Source organism: Molothrus ater, chromosome Z (assembly GCF_012460135.2).
Source record: "Molothrus ater isolate BHLD 08-10-18 breed brown headed cowbird chromosome Z, BPBGC_Mater_1.1, whole genome shotgun sequence".
NCBI lineage: Eukaryota > Metazoa > Chordata > Aves > Passeriformes > Icteridae > Molothrus > Molothrus ater.
The window spans coordinates 59,414,309-59,438,558 of record NC_050511.2 but is presented as its reverse complement, the minus strand read 5'-3'; the positions used below and the strand labels follow the sequence as shown (position 1 = coordinate 59,438,558).

The window sequence follows — 24,250 nt, the reverse complement described above, 5'->3', positions numbered from 1 at the left end:
TGAATTCAAAATTTAAAAACAGTAATATCTAACCTGCAAAATAAATGGGATCATCATTCCTTGTAATTTGTAAAAATGCACTGGTTATATTGCCCAGTCTTGCTCCACCAGTGGCATTGAATAATCTGATTATGAATACTTCCATCTCTTCAGGTACCTGAATGACAAAGTATTAAGAAATTAATTTGTTACACATGAAACAATGAAGAAATTAAAAGGAACAGCTGAGGAGGTTAACAAAACAGCGTTCCAGCATGTTGCTGTTTATTTCTTGATTCACAAGTGTGTTAAGAAGGAAGAAAAATGACAGCTCATACACTCACACAAAAATAATCATCAGTCAAAAATCTTTGCAAATAAAACCCCTCATCTTTACTATTATATAGATAATCCAAAAGTTATCCTGCAGTTTCCTGATGCTGATGTAACTTATTTTTACAGCTATGTTTATTTATTTATTCCTTTATTACTAATTATTCTCATTCTTTCTTATCTTACTTCAAATATATCAGCATTAAAATATGAGATTAGGATTCTTGCTATCAAAACAAGTGGTTTACTTAGTATTATAATTTAAGCACATGACTACTGAAAGATTCTAACTTTTTGGTTTACAGATGAGCACAATGTCTCAAATTCTCTTATTATTTACTTAAGTAAAATCACTTTTATCCAAGTATTTTGATTTTTCTCAAAAAAAATCAAGTTTCTTAAAAAATAGATACTTCGTAAATTTCAATGTTTCAGCACTTCCTCTTCGCTCCATATATTTACACAAAAACATATTACTAAGTATGTTTTTAAATATTATTACCTCATCTGGTAGAGAGTAAATTGTGATATTTTTTGAAAACTCCAGATTATCAAAGAATATAGTCCCTTGTTCTGGATAGATGTCATTGGTACATGCTGGGTCAACAATCCAGGACACACTAACACTGCCATAGTTTCCTTGGTTTCTTACAAGTCTGTAAGAGGCTGTAAAATGTAAACATGTACAGTCAGTGTGCATCTCCAGAAAAACAACTCAAAATGAAAAAGGTCAGCAAAGCTGAAATAAAGAAAAAGGAAAGGAAACAATAAGTTAGTCCAATTGCAAAACTAATACGCAAGTGCCCTACACAAAAAGCCACATAATAATAGACCATTACAGCAGTAAAGACTTGTATCAACTCTATTGGTACAATAGAGATAGATAAATTGAAATGACACATATGAAAATTTAGCTCATTCTTCTCTCACATAGCACCTCATGCTCACCAAGCAGTACTACTACCACCAGGGTGTTCCTTGCAAGTAAGTAAATTCTCTGTCCTTCCTGTCTGGTATATTCTCAAGCTATATTTTAACTGGATTGATCCCTTAATAATAGCTTTCAAGGCCCATCCTCCTCCATACTAATCTCCACTGCTCATCATACTGTACCCCCCTGGAAACTCCTGAGTCAGGCATTGTCCTACAAAGGTGAAGTAGGGAACAGTAGCCTTGCAGGAGCAGACGGCAGAGAAAGCAGTTACTCTAAGAAAAAGAATTACCAGCATAGATGATTTCTCCTTTACTTTCCTTTATTGTTACTGATAGTTCATCAGGTAGAAACTGAATGACACCATGTGGATCATCATTCTTCAAAATGGTTATATTTACCCTTGTGGCATTCCCCAGCTTGCCTGACATTTCACTGTAGCCACTGAGCACAACAGCATATGCCTCATCCAACTGGAAGAGGGAAACTCAGTCAGAATAAAAAGATTTATTCAGCAGAAAGAGAGAAGAATTTCAACAAAAGAAAATTACCCACAGTTTCTACATGCACAATGGTTTTGTACATCTTTGTCATCTGTAACAGTGGAAGTAAAGATTTTAAAAACACTGACATTAAGGTAATTTAAAAAGAATTTGTCAGCTTGCATTATTTATATAATGCGACTTTATACTTCAAATATTTCTTGAACAAACACTCACAGGAGATGCACCATGGAACACTAAAATAAGCATTGCATCTTTGCATCTATACAGCAAATATTAGTGTAGACTGGGGAGCACTGAGTTCAGTTAGCAGGTATTTACCAAAAACAGAACAAAAAGAAAGCGATTGATTGTACAGGCCTCAATTAAATAGTGGTATTCTATAGTACAGAATGCCACAGGTGCCAAAAGCTCAGATGGATGAGAAATTCAGTTTCAATTTACAAAAAAAAAAATCCACTGAGGCCTATTAAAGCCAAAGATACCTTCTAGTAATCCAGGCATCCCTGGTTTGGAGACTGGGAATATATTCCATAGAGAAGCATTGCATACTCATTCTGCTACGATATATTTTCTTACATTTTAATAAATGACAAACTGTTATGCTGTGAACACAATTTAGAGAAAGGAAAATTTTCATTTCTACCTCTGGAATCCCATCCATCCTTGTCAAAAGAGTAATTATGATCTCTCTTTCGCCAGGCTTAAATTCCAGAATTCCTGTGCTTCCATAAAACTCATTATTGTCCCTTGGTTCTACAGTGTATCGCAGAAACTGCCTGACAAGGCTCCCTCTGCTGCGGACAATCTGCAGTTCAACAGAATCCCCTTCCTGTAAAAAAAAAAGAAAATCCAGCATTTTACTTGCATTCTGCTAAGATTTACTTTTCCATAACAATTAAGAAAAGTTATTCAGATAGCTACCTTGATACTGTAGGGACCTCTGGAAGAGGAAGAAAATTCAAACACTCCTCCAGGATCATCATTTTCCAAAATAGTGATCTCACAAGTAGTAAACCCATATTTCAGTATTTGATTTTCCACACTGACCCTGGGAAAGGAAAAAAGTCAAGGTTTTTTGAGTGTTGGTTCTTTCAGTAAGTAAATACATATCTATATGAAGAACATCAGAATCCTGATTATTTTTATGAATAAATTATGAAAACAATTACCTAAAAAGAATATAATAAATTAGGCAAGAGACATCAGAGTGTTCCATTCACTTGCAGAAAACCCAGCCTTTGTTCCTGAGATAACTTTGCTTTCTGATTAGTTTTTACAGCTTATAGTTCTGGGGCTTTTTAGTCACACATGCACACAATACAAAGAAAAAGAAATAGAATCATATAATAAAAATTTAAAATCACATTTAGTATTACTTTTTATTTGGATCAAAACATAAGAAGTGATTCCTAATCACTTAAACAGAGAGAGCTTGAATTTCTTGCATTCATTTCGTCACATATATACTTTCAATTACATTGTTTTAAGTACATTCCATTAAAAATGCAAGAAAAACTACTGCTGAAAGATGCATAAAGAATGCACCTTCAGACTGATGATTTTGATATAGCTTATTAAATGTTTGTTTATGAATTCAGATTCATCTTCCATGTTTTCTGGAGGAAAATTTCAATGAACAAACTAGAAATATCTATTTTAAATGGTAATATGTAATATTTTTTGCATATTAAAAAAAATATGCCAGCAGACAAAAAACTTGTGTTAACATAAACTAAACCTATTTCATTCAAAAAAAAAAGATAACTGCTCAACAGAAAACTGCATAGTTCTAGTCCACTCAGGCATTTAGGTGGGACAAATTGTATTTCTGGCAGTTTAAGACAATGGATCCATATTGCAATCAAGCGCAGTATCAAGCACTGAGTCATGCATTAGTAACTTTCATCCTTCACAAATCCTAAATAAAGCTTCATGCCAGAAACCCATGCCATCAAATTAAAAACCAAAGAACAACCAAGCATTGTCTGAAGAGATGCAGAAGACATGATTCCTGAGAGGAAAAGAAGTTATTGACAGATTCTGTTCAAACTAATCACTTATAAAACAAAGCATTGATTCATTGAAGACAAACCACAGTTCACTGCACTTACCCAAAGTACACGACAAACCTTTCTGTCTCTACCCTGTTAACAGAGAAAGAAAGAAGGAAGGAAGAATAGAGGGAAAGAAAAGGGGTGGGGAATGAATGAAAGCACTAGTTCCTAAAAATTTCAATAGTACCAGTCTTAGACAATAATAAAAACAAGAGTACCACAAAGTTTTCTTTTCCCTTTCCAAACACATCATGTTCCTTTTGTGGGAACCTCCTTCCTTGGCATTTTATGTTGACAAATGCTAGCAAGTGGGCAATCCTCACTGGTGAGAAATGACCACATAATCAATTCAGGATGTCAAGGCCCATTCATGGTATGCCCTACCCAGCCCTCCTCCAGGAGTTCTTTCACTGCCAACCCCTGTGTCTGCTTACAACTGCACCAGTAGCCCACATTTATAACTTCATGCAAAAAAAAAAAAAAATACAGTCAACATGCCTCCATTTTGTGTTATTCCATCAATCTGACATAGTAATGATAAAAACAGGTAAGTACATTGGGAGTTACAACACATACATTATCAAAGACTATTCTAGCAGAAAATCACATCAAACTTTATTTTTTATTCTAGCAGAAAATCACATCAAACTTTATTTTTGACCATTTTTTAGATTAATCAGATTATCAGAGTAAAATACCAACAAAAAAAGAAGAAAACCACCACCCCCCCAAAAAAACAAGGAAAAAATAGAAATAGGAATATAAGCACATATCACAAAACTATCACATTAATTGAGACGAAAGGAAATTATTCTGCAATAACAAGTATGTCATTCTATGAAAGTATGCAGAGATTATTTTCTCAACCTAAAATAAATATACAGTTAATATTAAACCTGGATTTACTATCAACAAATAAACAAAGCATTTATAAAGTGAAGTTTAAATATTTCAGCTTCAGAATTCAGTAGACAAAAGACTTCACTCAAAAGTTTGAAGTAATAAAGCAAATACATTTGCAGCTCTATTCTTTCAAATAGGAGATCTGATTTAATAGAAATTTCTTAATTATTTCAAATGAAGCTACATTTTAAATACTATATATGAAGACATTCTCCTTCCCTTCAGAAATGCAAGAAATGTTTGCAAGTTTTCCAAAATCATCAGGCATTAATGCTATTTAAAAAGTCAAGGTGAAAATTCCAGAGCTAAAATTTATGTTAAATTTTCATTATATTGCTCTTAATGCTCAAATTTAATATATCACTAAGCTGTTGGTAATATATTTCACAGCAGAGAATACAAATGAACTATTATATCAAGTGGGTTTTTGGTACATGATGTACAAGCTTAAGTGGTTAAGACACAATTATCAAAAAGTGAAAGGGCAATGTCAGACTTCATTTCACCTTCATGACGTCAGATTGCGTGAATCTAAACACAGCTCAGACAAAAAAGGGCCTGTTAACTGAGTAATAGTGCTAGAATCTAGTATCATGTTGTAGTGCACAATGGCAGCTCTAACAGAATCCAAGGGATAGCTGAAAATAAACAGTCCCGAGGTACCATGAGGAGGTACTTTAAGTATCTCCAGGTATACTTTGAAAGTACTTAGAAGACTGGCAATACTTACTACCTTTTAACAGTCACAGTGTAAATCAGACCAAATTTCAAGAACTTGGAAGTTAGAAAGCAACTAATCAGATTCAGCTGATTAGTTAGATTAGATTTGGTGCTGCATCTGGCTGCCAATCAGATGCAGCACCATTCACCACCACTCTCTGGGCTTGGCCATCCAACCAGTTCTTAACCCACAGAAGCAAGCACCTGTCCTAGACACAGGTTGCCAGCTCTTCAAGGCAAATGCTGTGGCACACAGTAACTTTGTTAAAGTCCAGATAGACAACAACCACAGCTTTGCCCCAATCCCTCAGGCATGTCAGCTGATCATAAAAGGAGATCAGATTGATCAGGCAGGACCTAGTCCTCCTAAGCCCATGCTGGCTGGGTCTGATGCCCCAGCCATCTTGTAGATGTCCTATGACCCCACTCAAGTTGATCAGTTCCATAACCTTGCCAGGCACCATGGTCAGGCAGGCTGGCCTGTAGTTCCCCAGATCCTCCTTCTAGCCCTCTTTGTGAACAAGCACCACATAGGCCAACCTCCAATTGTCTGTGACCTCCTCAGTTAGCCATGACTGATGATAAATGATAGAGAGCAGCTTAGAGAGCCCTTACAACAGCTCCCTCATTACCCTAGGATGGATCCTCTCCACTCCCATAGACTTATGATCACCTAAATAGCTCTGCTAATCACCAACTATTTCCTTCTGGATTTCAGGAGATCTATTCTGCTCTTCTACCTTTTCTACGAGCTCAGGGGACCAGTTAGCTTGAGAATAATTTGTATTTCTGAGGTCAAAGACTGAGGCAAAAAAGGTGTTAAGTACCTCAGCCAGTATCACATCACAGAAATCACTAGAACTATAAAATTTTCCACATTACATCAGTTTTGCTTCATTGAACATCTGTCACATTAGATACATACATACACATATATGGATCTGTTCTGGTATCTTAATTTTGGAAGTCATGATCAAAAGATTCTGAGCATAAACTATTTAAACACTCAGCTGTTCCTGGATTTTAATCTTCCCAAAATAAAAATATATTAATTTGTGTATTGTTTTTCCCAGGACCTAAAGTTCAGAGGTTTTACTCTCAGCTCCACTCATTTAAGAGAACAAACACAATCCATGTCCCATGATTGGTCCTGGCCCTTCAGCTGTGCCAATTGCCAAATTTATAGCTGTGTATCTGCACTGGGGGCATGGCAACTGCCAACAGCCAAACTTCTTGTGCAGAAGTTAAGAAAACTATCAGATTTAGGTCTGTAGTGATACAGACCTCTGGCTTTATTCATTTTTAGTTTCAATTCAGGCTATTTCAATTCAGGCCTATTAAGATATGGGCAGGCATCCAAACTGAAGCTGGTCCTAAAGAAAGAAAATATGAAGAAGCTTCAGCAGGCATAGGACTATCTTGCTTCTTAACAGCTCATCTGTCTTCTGGGTAAGCATATTCTTCATTATATATATTGGCCTCCATTTTGTGAACAGCATTCATAATTATTTTTAATATCCAGGGCCTACAGATGGTGGCCACAGAGCAAGGAAGTAAAATACTATTTTTAATGGCTTGGAAGGTTTCTTTTGTTATTATGGGTACAATCGAAGCTCATTTAAAACATAAAACTACCATAACATCACTGAGTTGTAAATAATACATCCTTATTAGAACTAATTATCATATTATTTTGCCCATGCTATTACTAATTGCAATAAAGAGAATGCTTATGGATGTATTTCTACGTCTATAGTTTCATTAAAGTCTGTACATGCTCTATTTTTCTACTGACTTATCTACAGTCTATCAAGCAGTGTGAGCACATCCACTGCAGAGTGTGTCTTTGTTTTCATGGTAATTCACTACTGCTGTGAGGAGCTGGCTGCCTGTCTTGGAAACTGAAATCTTCTCTTCATGTAGAAAACACAAACTATGTAGGAGGCAATACCAAAAGCTTACATGCCTCACCCTGTCAGTATCATTCACTCCTGCTTTGAAGAGTCATCTCCAGTGTTGAAAGGATGATCTTTGCAGGTATTGCATTCTTGTCTTTTACTCAAGTTAAAAGTTGCCAGATTTCACTTGTAGCCTTGAGGGACACTGTCCAGGTGTAGAGAAAAGTTCAGATTTTATCTCCTATGTATTTACTTTTTCCTGGCCAAACTACCTATTCCTTACTTCACTCTCTGACCTTGCCAAGTGTGGGAAAGCTGCTTACTGCTGGCAAATTTTTACCAGCCACTTCATGATCATAGAATCTGCTACTCCCACTACACATAGCAAAAGCAGAACAGTGGTTGCGTTTGTTCAGCTGCCAACTCAATCCCCTTTTAGACATAATTTTCAAGGCATGGGATTACTAGTCAGAGTAAGTGGTAAAAAAGCTATAGTTACACATACTGCAGAGCTATCCAATACTAAAAAGTTAATCTTTTATGCTGCCCACTTCCTCTATGTACTTATTTGTCTCCCATCCTTCCACTTCAGCATTTTTGTCACTTTACACAACTCCTTCACAACTTCAGTCATTATTTCTAATCTTAGCTTCTTTCTTTTGCCACAGATTCTAATGAACTTTCAGGCAAACCAATTTCATCCACAGGAAAAAAAAAACCCCAGAGAACTGCTTGCAATAGTCTCCATTTGTTTTTTTGGCGGGTTTTTTTTGTTTGTTTTTTTTTGTTGTTGTTTCTGTTTTGTTTTTTGCTTTATGGGTTTGTTTGTTTGTTTGTTTTCAACAGGACCATCTTTTCAACACTGTGAGTATCCAAGATTAGAATGAAATAATTCATTGTGCACTAGATGCATCCACCACCTAGCTTCTGCAGAAGCAGAGCAACACTGTACTGAAAAAGCATCTTTCCTGTGTGATAGAACAATGCTCAAAAAAACAGGATCAGCAGCATCCTAAGGAGTTGCTTTCTGGTTTGTTAGTATGTACTCTATATGAATATATAGTGTTAAAAGTTCCCATCAGCTAGTCTGCCCTTCCTATGTACAACAAGGATACTTCTACATAAGGTAAGGACTGTGTATGTAGCAGATGTTCAATGCAGACATTGCAGCTGACAGACCTTTCTTAGCACGTTTCCAGAAAAATAAATGGGAAAAATATACCTTAGATTATTAGGAGGTATTAGCAGAAGTGATAGTATTTCTAAACTATAGATACATTTGAATTTTTGGAAGCAGGACTGAAGAAATAGCCAAGATTCATTCTCCTGCTAACAAAACAAAAGGCTCCTGGATATGAAATAATTCAAGCATTCTGAGTGGTGTTCACATGCAGATAATATCTTCTGAGGCCTCTTACAGCCTTAATTATCCTGAAAACCTGATGTCACACAGAAGGGAGACCACAACCCTGTGCTTCAGAAACATCATTGCTCCCTTTGTAGCTGAGGCATATGGTAGTAGTCAGACTGGCCTATTTTGGAAGCCAGCAGTTGTGATGGAAGTATCTAATTCTGCAACAACATCCTGACTATAAACCTCTTCTGAGAAAAACACAGTTATGTATTGCTTTCATTACTATTAATTATAACTTTCCCCATTATCTCACTAAACCTTATTTTTCTGAAAATAAGTGTTATAATCAAGAGCTAGAACTAAAGATCAAAGCTAAATCAACTTTTTAAGCAGCATAATTATTTTTAATCAAAATACAAACAAAACTAAGTCATTAGATAATAAGCACAATATGGTTTCTTACATTGATCATGAGTCAAAGATTTCATACACAGTCTAAATCAAGGGCCCAATATTCCTCCAGGCATTTATCAACACAATGGAGGCAACGCCTCATAATTAATACTGTGCCAATTTTTTTATATATAGATTGAATATAGCAAGCGGTACATATGAATAAATATTGGGGTACAATACCTGTCCAAAGTTAATAACACAGTTTCATTCATTTCAGGTATATCATCAGCTTTAATAGTAATGTTGATTGCAGTATCACTTTGTCCAGATAAAAAAACAACAGAGCCATTAAAAGGACTTATATCATCCTGTGTTACTGCCTTGTGATTAGGACCAGATGGTCTCAAACTCCAAAACACAGTTGCTTGACCATCAGTCCCATCTCGATGCAATGCAATGGAAACCTGTAAAGAACATGAGTCTGCTGTGACTTGCAAAACTAGATACAAAAACAATTAACCCCTTGCAAACTACTGTTTGAATATGAGCCTCAAAATATTCACCTCTGACTTATATTTATGCATAAGATCTGAAATCAAAGATGGTGTATCTATGAAGATATATACTAAATTGTATATATTTAATCATTTATCCATTATATAGTTGGACATGTATGTTTATATATTCTTAGTGGAGGTGGCAGAACATTAAAATGACAAATCACTTAACACTCATGAACACAAAAACCCTTCTATGATGGATTTAACCAATGCCCACCTCATAAAGACAACCTAGGATTTAAATCAGCAGTTTTATTATGAGGATGAAAAGCAGCTCTCTGAAGCAGGATTTGAAGGAAGATCTCAGTTAAGACAACTAGGGGGAAAAAAGGGGAAATGTAAGAAAAAATATTTTATAGAGGGTTTCTCTGGCTGGGGTTACAGCATTCAGATGGATGATGATGCCTTTTAAAATGCTTTGGGTATTGAGAAATACAAAAAAGCATTATTTATTAGAAAACAGACACAGCAAGCCAAACTATATATTCACATGTAAGTGAATTATAAAAAACACAGACACTTTCACCAAATTTGGGAGCAAAATCAGTCCTACTCCACAGAGTGTTTTTGCAGCTGGTGAAAGAAATTAAACTGCAGCATCTTTTGCTCCATCTGAGCATGAAGATTTAACCAATTCTAGATTCTTACAGAGAAAGCAAAGTTCACCACACTTTTCAGATGGCAAACACATTAATCTTGCTAGCAATTTCTACCTTTTTGGTTTTATAAAGGAGGAGAATATTTGAGATAAGATCAGACTTGGAGGATGGATTTTTTCTCACGTTAATTTTCAAATGCTATAGTGGATATAGCAAACTTTGCTTTCTCCAAATAAGTTTTCCATAGTAAAGGACAATATAAAAATATTTACTTACCACTGTAGCAGGCGATTCTTCTGGTTCAGAAAGAATAATTGGAAGATTGCTAGTAAAGCCTATTTCTCCATTTGCAATATCTGGAGTAATCCTCAAAGAAATATTTCGAATCTCATCTAATCTAGGACTCACGGGTGGGACAAGAGGAATTCTATTCAGCAGCTCAACTTTTTCCAACTGTGAGAAAAAGTAAGAAAAACTCGATAAATAAGAAGCCTGAGTACCAAGTAAAAACTATTCTAACATCTTGGAATAAGTGTCATATGCAAGGAGCAAAACACCTCCAAGATAAATTTCTCCTACCAGCACCATTTCTACTACAAAAATGTGTAGGTAGCTGTGTAAGAAATTAAGTGAATGGTATTGAGCTTCCACAGCAGAATGGTATACCTCTCAGACTAATCATGTACACAACTAAATGTACATCGAGGGACAATTAACTTTCTGAACTGAGCATTTCCTTACTAGATATATGGAATGGTCTGCCAGATTGTTGTTTGTACTTCAGTTTTTTTGTCATGCATTGATAAAAATCTGTTGAAGTCACTGGAAACATAATAATTTAGACACTCTCATGAAGCCAAAGAGTGAGTCAATCTTCTCTCCTCAGTTAAAAAATGAAAACACTTCTCTATTTACAATAACTAATATGTAGAATTTAATTAATAATTGAAAATCAGCACAAGATTTCAAAACTGTAGTGTCCTCTTATATTACCATATTTTTGATAGTTTATTTATACTAAGAAGAAATAGAAAATGTTTATTCTATCTTTGAATGGAAAATACCATTCACTTAGCCCATCAGAACCATTGACATGACTTTCCTTGTGTTAATTGTTTTAATATTCCTTTCAAATATAATTTATAACACTATCAGATTCTGTCTGCATGGATCATAATAACAGATATTTCTATTACCAATTTATATATACTTCTGTAAACATTTCAATGGTGCATGAATCATCAATGAGAACCACCTTTCAACTCCCATTAGGATGTTTTTGCGTGGAGTTATTAGATGCTGCCACACAGGTTTTGGTGGAGAAGGGGAAAATGACCTTATTTAAATCTATACAGTTATTATTGAGAGGAATAGCAGATTAGCTGTGGGTCTGATGGTAGATAAAACTAGCTCTGGAAGATAAAAGAAACAATGGGAAAGATTCCACTGATTGATGAATGGAAAAAGATATTTGCTTTTACAAATAAACTTTAGGTTTGCTGATAAACTAAATTAGACATTGAGAGATGAAAGAAACAATGGGGAAGAAAAAAAACCCTAAATTTTGTAAGAATTAAAAATTAAAAGGGAGGGTTATACATTAGAGGGAAATCTTTGGGAAATCTTCGGTATCAGGTGTATCAGGAAGTCTGTACCTCTCCAGTACCTCAGCCAACAGGGAAAGAGAGAAAAGAAATGCAGCTGGGAAATTAGGATAAAAAAGTAGGCAATGTCCTCCAAAAATTTGAGACACCCCAGGGGAATGCCCCATGGCCTCTCCCTTTATTCAAATCAATAAAAGGACTCCTCTGACTCCTTTTTGGACATAAACCTCTGGTGTTTGTGGATTAATTTTCCTAGCATTATGAATCATCCTCTCAACTAATGAATTTTTAATCCCTTTGATTCTTTAAACCAATTTATATAAAATACTTGGACTGTATCATATTTTGTTCTGCTGTTATTCAAGTAACACTCAAAAATATTCAAGCACATTTTATTTGATGATAGATGGGATTTGTTTTATAAATACTGTAGTTAGAAATTGATTCTCAACCATCCAAGCTACTTATTGGGATTCTGAGGAACAAAGAGTGGTTCTATTTGTTTCTTTCTTTTCTAAGATTTCTTTTAGAATAGGTGCCAATTCTCAAATTAACACCATGCAGGTGGACCACTGTTGTGGTTGTTAGCTCAGTAGAAGTTCTGAAATACTACAGAGCTGAAAGAATTCCCTTTGTTACTATCTGGATAGTAACTTTGAGATTAAATTAATAATTAATTAAATATTGGTTTGGGTTTTTTTTAAATTCATTGTTTCCTCTTAAAGCAAATCAGTCCATGAGGGAAAAAAGAATGCACTGTGAATCAAATAATGCCAAGCAGTTTACTAAATTAGTTAATCTTCTTGTCCATACCAAAAGCAGTCTACACATTATTTAATTGAAGATGTCACTGAAGAAGGTTAATCTCATATTTCCAGTTCCTCTATCTGTTCTCTTGTTGTGTTTATGCTTCATTTCTTCATCCCTCCCTCCTTCCCTGATTTCTGAGTTGATCCTTTATTGGGCCTAGTACAAACTTTGTAATCTCATTCTAAACACTTTTTCTGAGACTATAATTTATTCACAATGTAGAAGGATTGTCATAGTGATAAATAGGGGCATTTTTCTTCCTGTTTTAAGGAATTATTTGTGTTAGAAGTTGCATCTCATTTTGTGCACTCAAAACATTTTTATAGTTCACGGAGAAAGTACAGAACATACACCCCATCTCCCTGGAATCTGCAGTTTGAAAAGCCATGCCAAAAGTCTGCATATTGAAGTACATTTTACACATCTTGTCCATAGCCCACACTGCAATGTTATTTGTAATCTATCACCTGAAAGGAGCTTGGAATTAGATATTTCAAGTCTTCTGTCAATATTTCAGATCACATGAAGAAGGTAAAACACACAAACCTATTCTAATATTTCAGAAACATATTCCCTGCCTAGCTGTTAACATAGAAAGAGTGTGTGCAACTAAAATGATAATATGATTTTGGCAATATTTTTTTCTCTCTCTTTTTTTTTTTAATAGAATGTAGGGGAAAATAGATAGAGGGAAGAAATCTTCTCAAGTAATTAAAACATTTTTGGTACACTAGAAAATAAAGAAAAAAAGACCAAATTTTACATTTATGATTCCACATCAACATCTCTGTTTGAAAACTTTGAAGACACCTGACTTAAAAGGAAAAGACTGAAAAGAACTAAGAAAAGACTTTGGGATTTATGCTTTTGTTGTGCCAAGTCACCCCTTTGTCTGTATATCAGGATTGCTTCCCGGACTCATGATCTTAGACAGTGGCAATAATTAATCAGGGGAAGTAGAGATTATGCAGTAGTCTCAACTGCAGATGAGAAAATAAGTATAAAAATTACTGATTACAATGCCCAGAATCTCCCACAGCAGCATATCTGAACAATAACTTGCTAACATGTATGCAAACCTGTTTTTCTCCAGTGAAAAATGAAGAAAAAAAATTATTTTGGAAAATAAAAAAATCTTTCTTTAAACATTTTTGTGGAAAACCCATTTTCTTTCAAAAGCATAATGTTAGTGTATTTTTCCAGCCAATCTTACAAGCAATTACACAATCTCCCTTCTTACGAATTCAGGTAGAGAGAAAACAAAACCCCACCAAACAAACAAATTAAAAAACTCCACAAACAAAAACAAAAACACAAGATGAAAAAAAACAAAAAACCACATACAGGGAAAACTAGAAGAACTTTTCAATTACCTGGTCAAAGTCGCACATAAATTCAACATATGTTTGACTATTTAAATTTTTATTTACTTTCTTTTAATTTCTAAAATCTCTCATATTCCTGTACTTTAGGAGCCTTAATTTGATTAAATCAAAAGGCAAAGGGTAGACAGAATAACATACCAGAAAATGTAACTAGCTACTGCAACACTGATATAATTTTGTTAAATTTCATAATTAGTAGCTGAATCCTATTACAACAGTGTATTTTTTAAAAATTATGTAATTAGTATATAATTATTAGGAATAAAGCTCCTTATAGCTTATCTGTGGAAGCAGTATCTAAAATAAAAGAGTTTTCTTGGCTACAGAACTAATTGTTTTTCTTTTTTTTAATCAGGCAGAGTCATTTTAATTAAGTTAAAAGTGAAGGAGCCACTACTATTTTATATCCTTTATACTACATGGGCTAAAAAAACCACCCCAAAAACAGCTGAGATACCTGTATGACAAAATGAGCTCTATTTTGAAGAAATGCATCATTTCGTATTGGTATATTTATAGTAGCTTGTGCTTTTCCTTCTGGAAAGATGAGAGTACTTCTTCTAGACATATTCAGAATGCCACCTTTCGCTCTCTCAGGATCCAGAGCTCCAGCTGGAATATACAGTGCAGTATAAACCAACTGCACATCTCCAACTGTTCCTCCTTCCCTTGCAAAACTCAAGGATAAAAAACGTCCCATTGGATTACTTTCAATCTTCTGATTCTCCAAAGGATGGAATTTTATTAGGCCATAAACATCATCACTGTCCTGAATGTAAAACAGAAGCTGCAAACCAGAAAACAGCATGCTGCATTACTCTTTACCATAGTTTCATGCTTTCACAAAATCATCTCCTGACAGTCACCACACATTTTTTTCCTTAATCTCCTTAGGTATCAGGAAAGAAATCAGATGGACAGCCTCAAAGAATTCTTTATATACAAGAAGCATCGCACTGACAGTGGCAACTGTCCCACTATGCATCATCACATAAGCCACAATGAGCTCTGAATTACTGATTTTTTGGTTCAGCAGCCAAAGTGAATAATTTAAAAATGTTTTAGATTGTAAAGGGTTTCATTTTATTCACCAAGCTCATTCCAACCATTTTCGAGAAAGACAAAGCAGGGATTTGAGTCACAGAACTGTCAGCAAGTCTAGCCACCCTTTATTTAATTGTTCATAGGTTACAGTCTTAATCACCAAAGCTTCCTCTTGAAGCTGTTACTCTGTAAACATTTCAGTAATCATTAAAACAGCAAAGGAACAAGTGAAAGTAACTTTCCTGTCTTCTGTTAGAAAGCAGTCACTCGAGACAGCATTTATTCAATCCTAGCACATTGGGAATAATCTGAACTGAATTCTACCACAGTAAAAGGGTCTGGCATTGTACACTATACTCAGCCAAATACTTTAAATATGGCTCTATACACTAAGATTATATTAAGGATCAGTTTCTTTGATTTTTATCCAAGACCAAACCTTTTAACCTGTTCAGATAATCCATCAATCAATGTTATTAAAACTGGTAATGTCTTTACTACTCCAAATACCTTCTCCAAGAGAATTCTAAAGTAAACTTACCTCAGATGGCTCACTGACTTCTGCACCTCCCTGTATTGTATAAGCTAGGAGTTTCAGAAGATAAGGCTCTGCCTCTTCTGGTGTATCATCATCAATAATGTTCAGATGAAGTGTCACCAGCATCTCTCCTTGAGCAAAACTTATCTCTCCTGCCTCTGGAAGTAGGTCTGCAGTCACAGGTGAAGGGTCACTGCTATTTCGGATTATAACCCAGGAAACAGAAACATTTCCATGTGTTCCACCATTTCTTACAATTGTGATCCCTTCAAACCTATGGTTTTGAATGAAAACAAAATCCCACAAACCATAATTACTACTGGCATGTATGGTTACTAATTCCCTAAAATATTTACACTGACCTACATGGTATAAATGCTTGCAACTGACATTTGACTCAAGGCTTACAGTTTGTGAAATCATAATACATATGTAAGATTTGAGCATTTATGCACAAATTCTCTGTAAAATCTCAGAAGACACGTGTTAGACCTCATTTTCTTTACAGCAAGTAAGGTACTCAGAACTGAGTGGAATCTTGGCATGTTCTATATTTGTCTTGCAAAATACAAATCAAATTTAAGAAAACATATTGCCTATTCTACAACATGAACAGTTATGAGGCATGAGCATTGAAATTATGATCTTGGATGTACTGTTTACCCCTGTACTAAAAATATATTCAGCTACTGATACTTATGATACTGGAAATGTCATGTTACCTACATCTGACAAGTGCAACTACAAAAAAAAATCTGGAAATCATGATTTACAAACATCTAGAAAGCAAGATTCATTTCTTTACTGTGTATAAAAAAAGAAAGATGAATACTCAAGTGTTGGGCTCTATATACCATAAAATATTCTTCCAAAATTTCTCATATAATGCCTTTTTGAGGCATTATTTGTTTCTTTGTGGATGAACAACCAGTCGTTAGTCGTGGACATTTTTATTGAGATTATCAATATTGTGTATCAGTCTGCCTATAAAATTTGTAGAGAACTTTGATTTCGGTCTCTAAGTGAAATTACAATCATTTACATTGGTTTTGAGTTTACGGTAACTATTTAATGGGAGAAGCTGAACACTTTTTTTTTCTTTAATCAGAGACTGGCTTTATAGATAGTAAAAACAAATATACACCAAGGGTGGAAGACAGAAATGTATTTCCCACTGAAACTGTGTGTAGCAGTATCACAGCTTTACTGGTTCTACCTTTAGATTAGGAGTTTTCACTATTCTGATAATGTGATTGAATAATTATGGCTTATTTACATATGGTTTATAGATATTAAAATACTTTCTGCATGATTAGACATTCCCACTTCCTTGAAATCTTTGTAAATATAGCTGATGATAACAACACACTAAGTGATTACTACATTATATTTTAGTAGTGATTTTATAATTACTTTAATGATATGCTAAGGAGTCTTAACAATTACAAATAAATCTCTTAAACTGACTAGATACTAGATTTTAAGATCTGCAGTACCTTGAAATTTGATCTTCATCAATGATAACAGTATGAGTGAACAGAACACTGTGGATTGACAGCACTCCATAGGGTTTATCATTCGGCTGGATAGTGACATGAACCACAGATGGATAAATCAAAACAGCATCTCCCTGCAAAGTGTCTTTAAGAAGCATAATCTGAAAGGTCTCAGCAATTTCTGGTATGGCATCATCAACGATCATAAATTTCAAATATGTTTCGTGAACTAGAGGTGGGAAAACAAGTGTTGTATTTGGCTGTAGATCTAGGAAGTCTACATTAAGCTGTGCATGTGCAGTTGAATCCCCAGTTATGATGGCGTAACTGACAGAGACTTCATCTTCATCAGGTCCAATTAAATTTCCAGTGACATCCTTACCACGAACCACTTGGATTGTTATCACTTCATCTTCCTCAGGCACCATATAAGCATTCTGGACAAAATGCACAGGACTGTCATTTTTCCTAATATTAATCCAGACAGAATTTTTTGTGTTGTTGATTTCAGCCCCTCCCTCCACGGTCTTCAGACAAACAATAAAGACTTCATCATTTTCAGGTACCTGGAAAAATAGTATTCACAACTGTGTGTAAGTCCCATTTCAAATATATGCAGAACGCTTAATACTGAGAAATATGTTTTATGCATTTTGCAGACGAGTGAAATTATACTAGCTTGAAATTCATTTCATATTAAAACAAACAAGAGAATAGTCTTGCTTTTAACTAATGCTATAAATCCTTTTTCAAAATTTAAGGTCTCTATTTTACCTAAACATACTTCTGAAAGAGAATAGAAAGTCAAACCAAATACAAATAAAAATTACTCAAGAATCAGAAAAATCTTCATCTTTACAGCTTGAGAGTATGAGAAGACAAATTGCCATTTTTGAAAGCCACTTCTACTTGGAAACAAGTGTTCCATTCCATTAATTAGATTTAAATTTTATTTTTTTCTGATGTTGATTCTGATCTACCTATATTTGTGCCTGAGACAATACAACAGCAACTTCTTTATAGAACCTACCTTGGCCCATCCATCCCTATACAATTGAAATCGCTACAAACCCAGACAAAATTTCCATCACAGATCTGAGTGTTTTCTTGTTCTTACCAATAATTTAGATTTTGGTACTTCTACAAAACAAGTGTTTAAAACTACATTTTAGTTCTAGCTATTTCTTCTCCAATAACTGATGCAGAAGACAATAAATAGCTTATAAACCACAAATTACAGAATTAAGGATGATATTTCTGTGTGGGATCTCAGCACATTGTTCCCAATGTCCAGAGATGCCAGGAGAACCCTTGGGGGTCTCGAAAATCCTGGAATGTTGCCAAGAGTGTCTGGTGGCTTGATTTTGATCCATCCACAGAAATAACAAGAGTTTGAGGACAAGAGAATCACTTTAGAGTAAAAGGTGTAAAAGGGACACATTTAGAAAGTGAAATATAGATTTTAAGGTTTTTTAGGTACAGGGGGGTTATGGAGACAAGATGGAGGGATCAGGGCGTGTCTTGTCCTTCTTCTTCCTTCTTCTTGTCCTCCATCTCCTGTGGTGATGTTGGCATTTGGGGATTGGTTTATGGTGAAGGTGCACTTGCCAACATGGGTGAAAAGCATTGGGAAATAAAGGTAAATATTGTGTACGTAGATATTAGTATAAAAAGACATGACCGCCCCGTGGGTGGTCAGAGAGTGCCTGTGACTGCTTGCAGATCAGACCTCTGTTGGGCAGACAGAAAATTTTGTAGATAAGAAATAATAAACAACCTGAAGACCGAAAAGCTGAAGAGTCCAGACTCGTCCTTTAAAACGCGTGCCACCCAAGAACCACACTACCCGTGTCGGGGCAGAGACAGACAGCCGAACCCGACATTTCTGTTTTATATTACGATATTGATATATATATATATGGACAAAAATGGTGTGATGTGATTCCTGGGTATGTGCAGAGCCAGGAGTTGGACTTGATGATCCTAAGGGGTCTTTTGGAATTCTTAATGGCATCTTTTTGACCAATGAAAAACCCAGTCAGACTTCAAAGACAACAATATAAAAGATTTTCAGTGTTGATTTGCCTCTTTCATTTTCTGTTAAAAAGTTTCCATTATTCCTCACTAAAAAAGGAAATATACACAATAGAATTACAATAAATATACTACTGTAGAGATCAGAGCTGCAGTCGCCTAATTTTTGTAGGAAAAAGCCTTTGCAATTCAGAACAATACCTGTTGTTAAGAGTTTTTTCTTAACTTCAGATCTTAACAGCTCAAATTAAGTTCTGAGAGTAACACTGAATGCTTGTGCATTCCATCATCATCATCAACATCATCAATAAAGGATTTTTACACAAAATTAACCTTTTGTGTACAACCACAGAAGACATCCAGAGAGTGGACCACCACAGCTATACAGATCAAACGTTGAGTGAAAGAGCATTAGAAGAACCTCTCAGAGGAAAAAAAAACACATCTCCCCACAAACCAAATTATTTCTTTTCATATATAAGTTACAGAATTAATACAACTAATCTGAAAGAGATATTTCTACATGGCAGTTTGGCACAGTCTCTTAAATACTAGTATGAGTATAGACTTGGGAGACTATTTTCATAATTAGCTTAAAAGCTTCCCACTTTTATCACAGACACTTTTTTTCCCCCTATGTAATTTTTTAGCGAATTTCCGTATCAAGTTGTTCAGTATCACGTTCACACAGAAAAGTTAAATATAGAAACGTCAGTCTAATAAGATGAACATCTATGTAGTTAAAGAACATCATCCTTGACAATAGAAGAACCTCACTATTCCATCTGAATAAAAATATAAAGCTTTCTTGATTATTTATACTTTTATAGTACAGCACCTAACAGATCTAGTCAGAGCAGTCAGGGTATATTCAGAAATAAAAATATTAATTGATGAGAAATACAGACGCAACATTGAAAAGATAAAATTATAGCCTACACAGACAAAACTGAACATCACTTTATGAAGCAGAAGGACTTGTAGCCCTGTTTAAGCCAAGCATTTTTATAACATAATATACAAAGTCCCTCCAGAAAAACTGTCAATCTATACATCCAAACCAAAAATTGTCAGTTTTTACCTGATCGTCAAGCACTGTTAAATTATAAATCAACACAGATCTCCCAGGGTTAAATGTAATATTTCCCCTGGCTGGACTGAAGTCTTCTTCAGCTGAGTTTGGTCCATCTTCTACCTGCAAATAATTGTTTTTTATTATAAGAAATATATAGAGCATGCATAAAAATCCAGTACAATAATCAATATACAGTGTGTGAAATGCCTAAGAAATTGCTATTTATTCACTCCCAATCGTATGCTCACACATTCCATTGTGAAAATCTACTCTTTTTCAGAAGATGGAGTAAATCAGAGTAGGCACTCTGAAGAAATTATGTATTACCAGAGAAAGAAATCTACTTCCATACAGGCCTTTTGAGAACTCTTTGGTATCTACTGATGCATAACTGACTCTTTTAAATAATAAAAAGGATAGTCCTTCTTTTTTAATTTAACTAGCATTTCCTAATCAGTTCCAAGACAAGACAAGATAGCAATTACTCATTTTGTGATTTTTCTATCTTGATTTGAGATACTAAGGAAATTACACTTAATACTAAAGCCTAAAAAATAGTAAGACCCATAGAGGCAACATATTAGGATTTTGTTTTAGAAAATCTTGTAAATTTTTTTCAACATACATATAAACTACATTTTGAGATTAACCTTGATAAATTGTGCAGAGAGCAGAATTCATTGGATTAAAAACAAATATATCTGCAGTAAATAACATAAGAATCTCTAAACATTATCTATACATGCTGTATTTAGCTTGCAAGAACATCCACTAAAAATCTTTTGAGATTTTGGCACATCTAGATTAAATCTTTGATGACAATTGATAAAGGAATTTTGATATGAAAAAGAATTACCTGTAATAGAATCAGAACCAGACAAGGAAACAAAAATCCCCCCTCTCACAATAAAGTCAATAATTCACATGAAGTATGTGACTAATGGCGTAAATATTCAAGTAATGATTTTGAAAGGTTGAAATGTCTGGGAATCCAAACTGCAATCTTATAGATACAGAAATTCACTTAATATTGAGCTCTACATTTACATGTTTGAAGATGGCAAAGGCACCTTGAAAAGAGTCATGTGTTTATAAACTCTGAAAAATATACAAGATATTTCTTGCACATCTTGTTTAATATATTTACATTTGTCCTAAATTAAGCAGTTAGATAATTGCAATATTTTCCATTTGAAAGGTAGTATCTTCCCATTTTATGAAATAGAATTAACAAATGCAGACATAGCTATTTAGTCCTTCCACTTTTATAAACACTTAGATAAGTTATGATTATGGCCTTGCAGCTTCATCTAATAGTAAAAGGTAAGATGCTTTTTTGATAAACTCACCTCAAAACTTACAATGACTGTCCCGTAGGTTCCTCTCTCCCTGATTAGAGTGAGAGGAACAAATTCGTTTCTGCCCCTAGGCTCATTCACTGTGATAAAGGCAGACTAATGAAGAAAAGGGACAGGCAATCAGGCATAGATCAAATATCACAGCAGACGGAAGAAATTGTTACCATAGAAATACCAAACTCCCACAGACAAGTTAATCCAATCTGCAAACCAGTCTGCTGACGGCATACATTTCCTAGCAACCAATTAGTTCAGCTAATAGAAAGCCTGAAAGGTTTGAGATAAAAAAATTATCATAATGTACGTTGAGTGGGTTTTCTTGGTTTTTGTTGGTGGTTGTTTTTTTTTTTTGTAAATGAGTTTAGTTACGATACACTAAGTAAGCACTGGCATATGAGTACTGGTCATATTTACAGGAGTTCCTAACCCTATTAAAAATAGTTTTCTCCATTAAAATCTCATTTGTTAGCTAACTAGACAATGGACTCTGTCTATCAAACCGTTGTAGCTGAGAGATTTCAAAGATTTACAACACTTCAGGGAGAAGCATGGATTAATACTATGGTGCTAAAATTTTTTCATATTGGATTTTTTCAGAGAAGTCTTCTAAAAAGTTTATTGCCACAATGCCAGCAATAAAGCAGAGTTTCTCTTTCTGCTAACACAAACTTTGTATTATTGCAAATATCCTCCATATCACTAGAGTCACACTACTGTTATCCATAGAAGGTATTACATTATGCATAGATCATGATTGCTGCTCTTACCGCTTGAGAGTTAACTATAAAATTCCTCACTTAAGATGGGAAAAAGGTATATATTCTTAAAATTCCCAAGTCACCTCTTTAACTTTCCAATTATATTAGTCCTCATTTCCTTTACAGTACACTGAGGGGCTGAACAATTTCTAAAAGCTTTATATTTAGATGAGCAACACAGATATTCATCCAAGTTTGAGGATCTCAGGCAACATTTCAACACCTAAAAGCATACAGAAATATTAAAGCTGTATATATGTATGAATTGCATACATATGTATGAATTATCTCAAGAGATGTTTTCAGAGATGTAACTCAGAATCTGTCTTCAAGGAATTTGGGTGAATAACTAACCAGCATCTTTGACAATTTCACCTTTATGTTTACTAAAATGTTCTAAGATATACATATAGAAAGTCATACCATGTTAAAAGAAATTATTCCAAAGGCATTGTCATTTGATAAGATTGTTACAGTGACAGACTTGGGAGTGCCAAGCTTTATCCGTGAAGATGGTTTCTACAATTAAAACCAAAATAAAATATTAAGTATGGTAACAGAAAAAAAAGGCATTTTGATGTTACTGTCTCTTAAGAGTTAATATTAGCTTACAAAAAATGTATGTCTTTTTATTATATATCACAATGACAATTGTTTAAAGCAATAGAATCACTAAGGTCATTCCTAATTACTGTGAAAATACACTGTAAACAGTTAACAATAAAGTGCTTGAAACAAACTGCAAATGATTAACAATAGTTAAGCAATTAGTAACAGCATATCAATAGAGAACCATACACAAAGCATCTAACACTGCCAGGTTGTTCTTTTTCCCCTAACATTTGTATAAAGCTAAAAGTTTGAAGCTATTATAGTGGGATACCAGCTAAAGGATTTACTGGGACAGCAACTATAAGAAGCAAGTCTTTATAGCATTGCAAAAATGAGCTAGATTTACAAATCAAAGTGAGAAGGAAGAGAAAATATGCATTTTTATATTCACTGCAAACATCCCCACAGATGTGTAATATTGGCAATGATATAGAAACATTTTTTTATGGAATTTACATCTTACTTAGTCATGAACTGTTAGCTAAAAATATATGAATGTGAACCCCTCTCTTGTAGCATAACTCCTGTGAGACAGAACAATATGAAGAAATTTATTAGTAAATATTTATAAAATAAATTGTTTGGGTTTAGATAAGTCATATTTAACCTCTGCTTCTGGACGACAGGAAGTCATCTTCTTTTTTTGCAACTTCCATCCTCTCCTCCATGCACATTCAAGAAAACAAGAAAACATGAAAGGCTCTGTCTTCACAATCTAACTCTTCTGGGCTCTGGTACACCTTCAAATGTCCACAGGTTGAGCAATGCCTGCTCAAGTGTCAGGTGCAGCAACATGACATAGAGATATCCACAGAAATGCAAACTTTCTGAAGAGCAATGAGCATCATCCTTCTTGGATTGCAGATTTTAGCTCTTAACTACTACTGTTCATAAGCAGTAAGACCACACTGTAATTAGTGGCTTACAGTGAATGAATGAAATACCATTCACCTATATTAGATTATCCACTGTTTTCTGTGGAATAGATACATTGAAAAATTGAAACTTACCAGTAATGTCAAGTGAAATGTGAATGTTTCATCAGCCTCTGGAAGATCATCATCACAGACAGATATATACACTGTTCGGTTTGTTTCTGTATCGGGTATAAATGCAGCTGCATATGTGTCAAAAAAGTCTCCTGTGTTTTCTCCATCAATCTGTAATAAACACACAACAAATGCCATCTCCTTCTTCTTCAATGTTCTACATTACCATACTAGACTTATTCAAAAAGACTTCATTCCCTCTTTGCTGCACTAAGTCTTCCTCCTGGACATAATTCTTTCCCCTGCTGTCATAG

The 24,250-nt window shown here is 34.6% G+C and overlaps 1 protein-coding gene across 1 annotated transcript in view; it reads right to left on the bottom strand.

The window, feature by feature from the left end:
- ADGRV1 (adhesion G protein-coupled receptor V1) overlaps positions 1–24,250 on the bottom strand; it is a 287,213-nt gene that overhangs the window by 237,177 nt on the left and 25,786 nt on the right. Inside the window, exons 5-19 of the mRNA XM_036402940.2 lie at positions 23,958–24,107; positions 22,759–22,854; positions 21,569–21,673; positions 20,226–20,339; positions 17,111–17,676; positions 15,618–15,888; positions 14,490–14,819; positions 10,510–10,686; positions 9,315–9,538; positions 3,861–3,893; positions 2,671–2,797; positions 2,393–2,578; positions 1,536–1,716; positions 815–978; positions 34–157 (exon numbers count right to left, since the gene is read on the bottom strand). Coding sequence (XP_036258833.1) covers positions 34–157; positions 815–978; positions 1,536–1,716; positions 2,393–2,578; positions 2,671–2,797; positions 3,861–3,893; positions 9,315–9,538; positions 10,510–10,686; positions 14,490–14,819; positions 15,618–15,888; positions 17,111–17,676; positions 20,226–20,339; positions 21,569–21,673; positions 22,759–22,854; positions 23,958–24,107 — 2,848 coding nt within the window. The remainder of the gene's footprint in view (positions 1–33; positions 158–814; positions 979–1,535; positions 1,717–2,392; positions 2,579–2,670; positions 2,798–3,860; positions 3,894–9,314; positions 9,539–10,509; positions 10,687–14,489; positions 14,820–15,617; positions 15,889–17,110; positions 17,677–20,225; positions 20,340–21,568; positions 21,674–22,758; positions 22,855–23,957; positions 24,108–24,250) is intronic.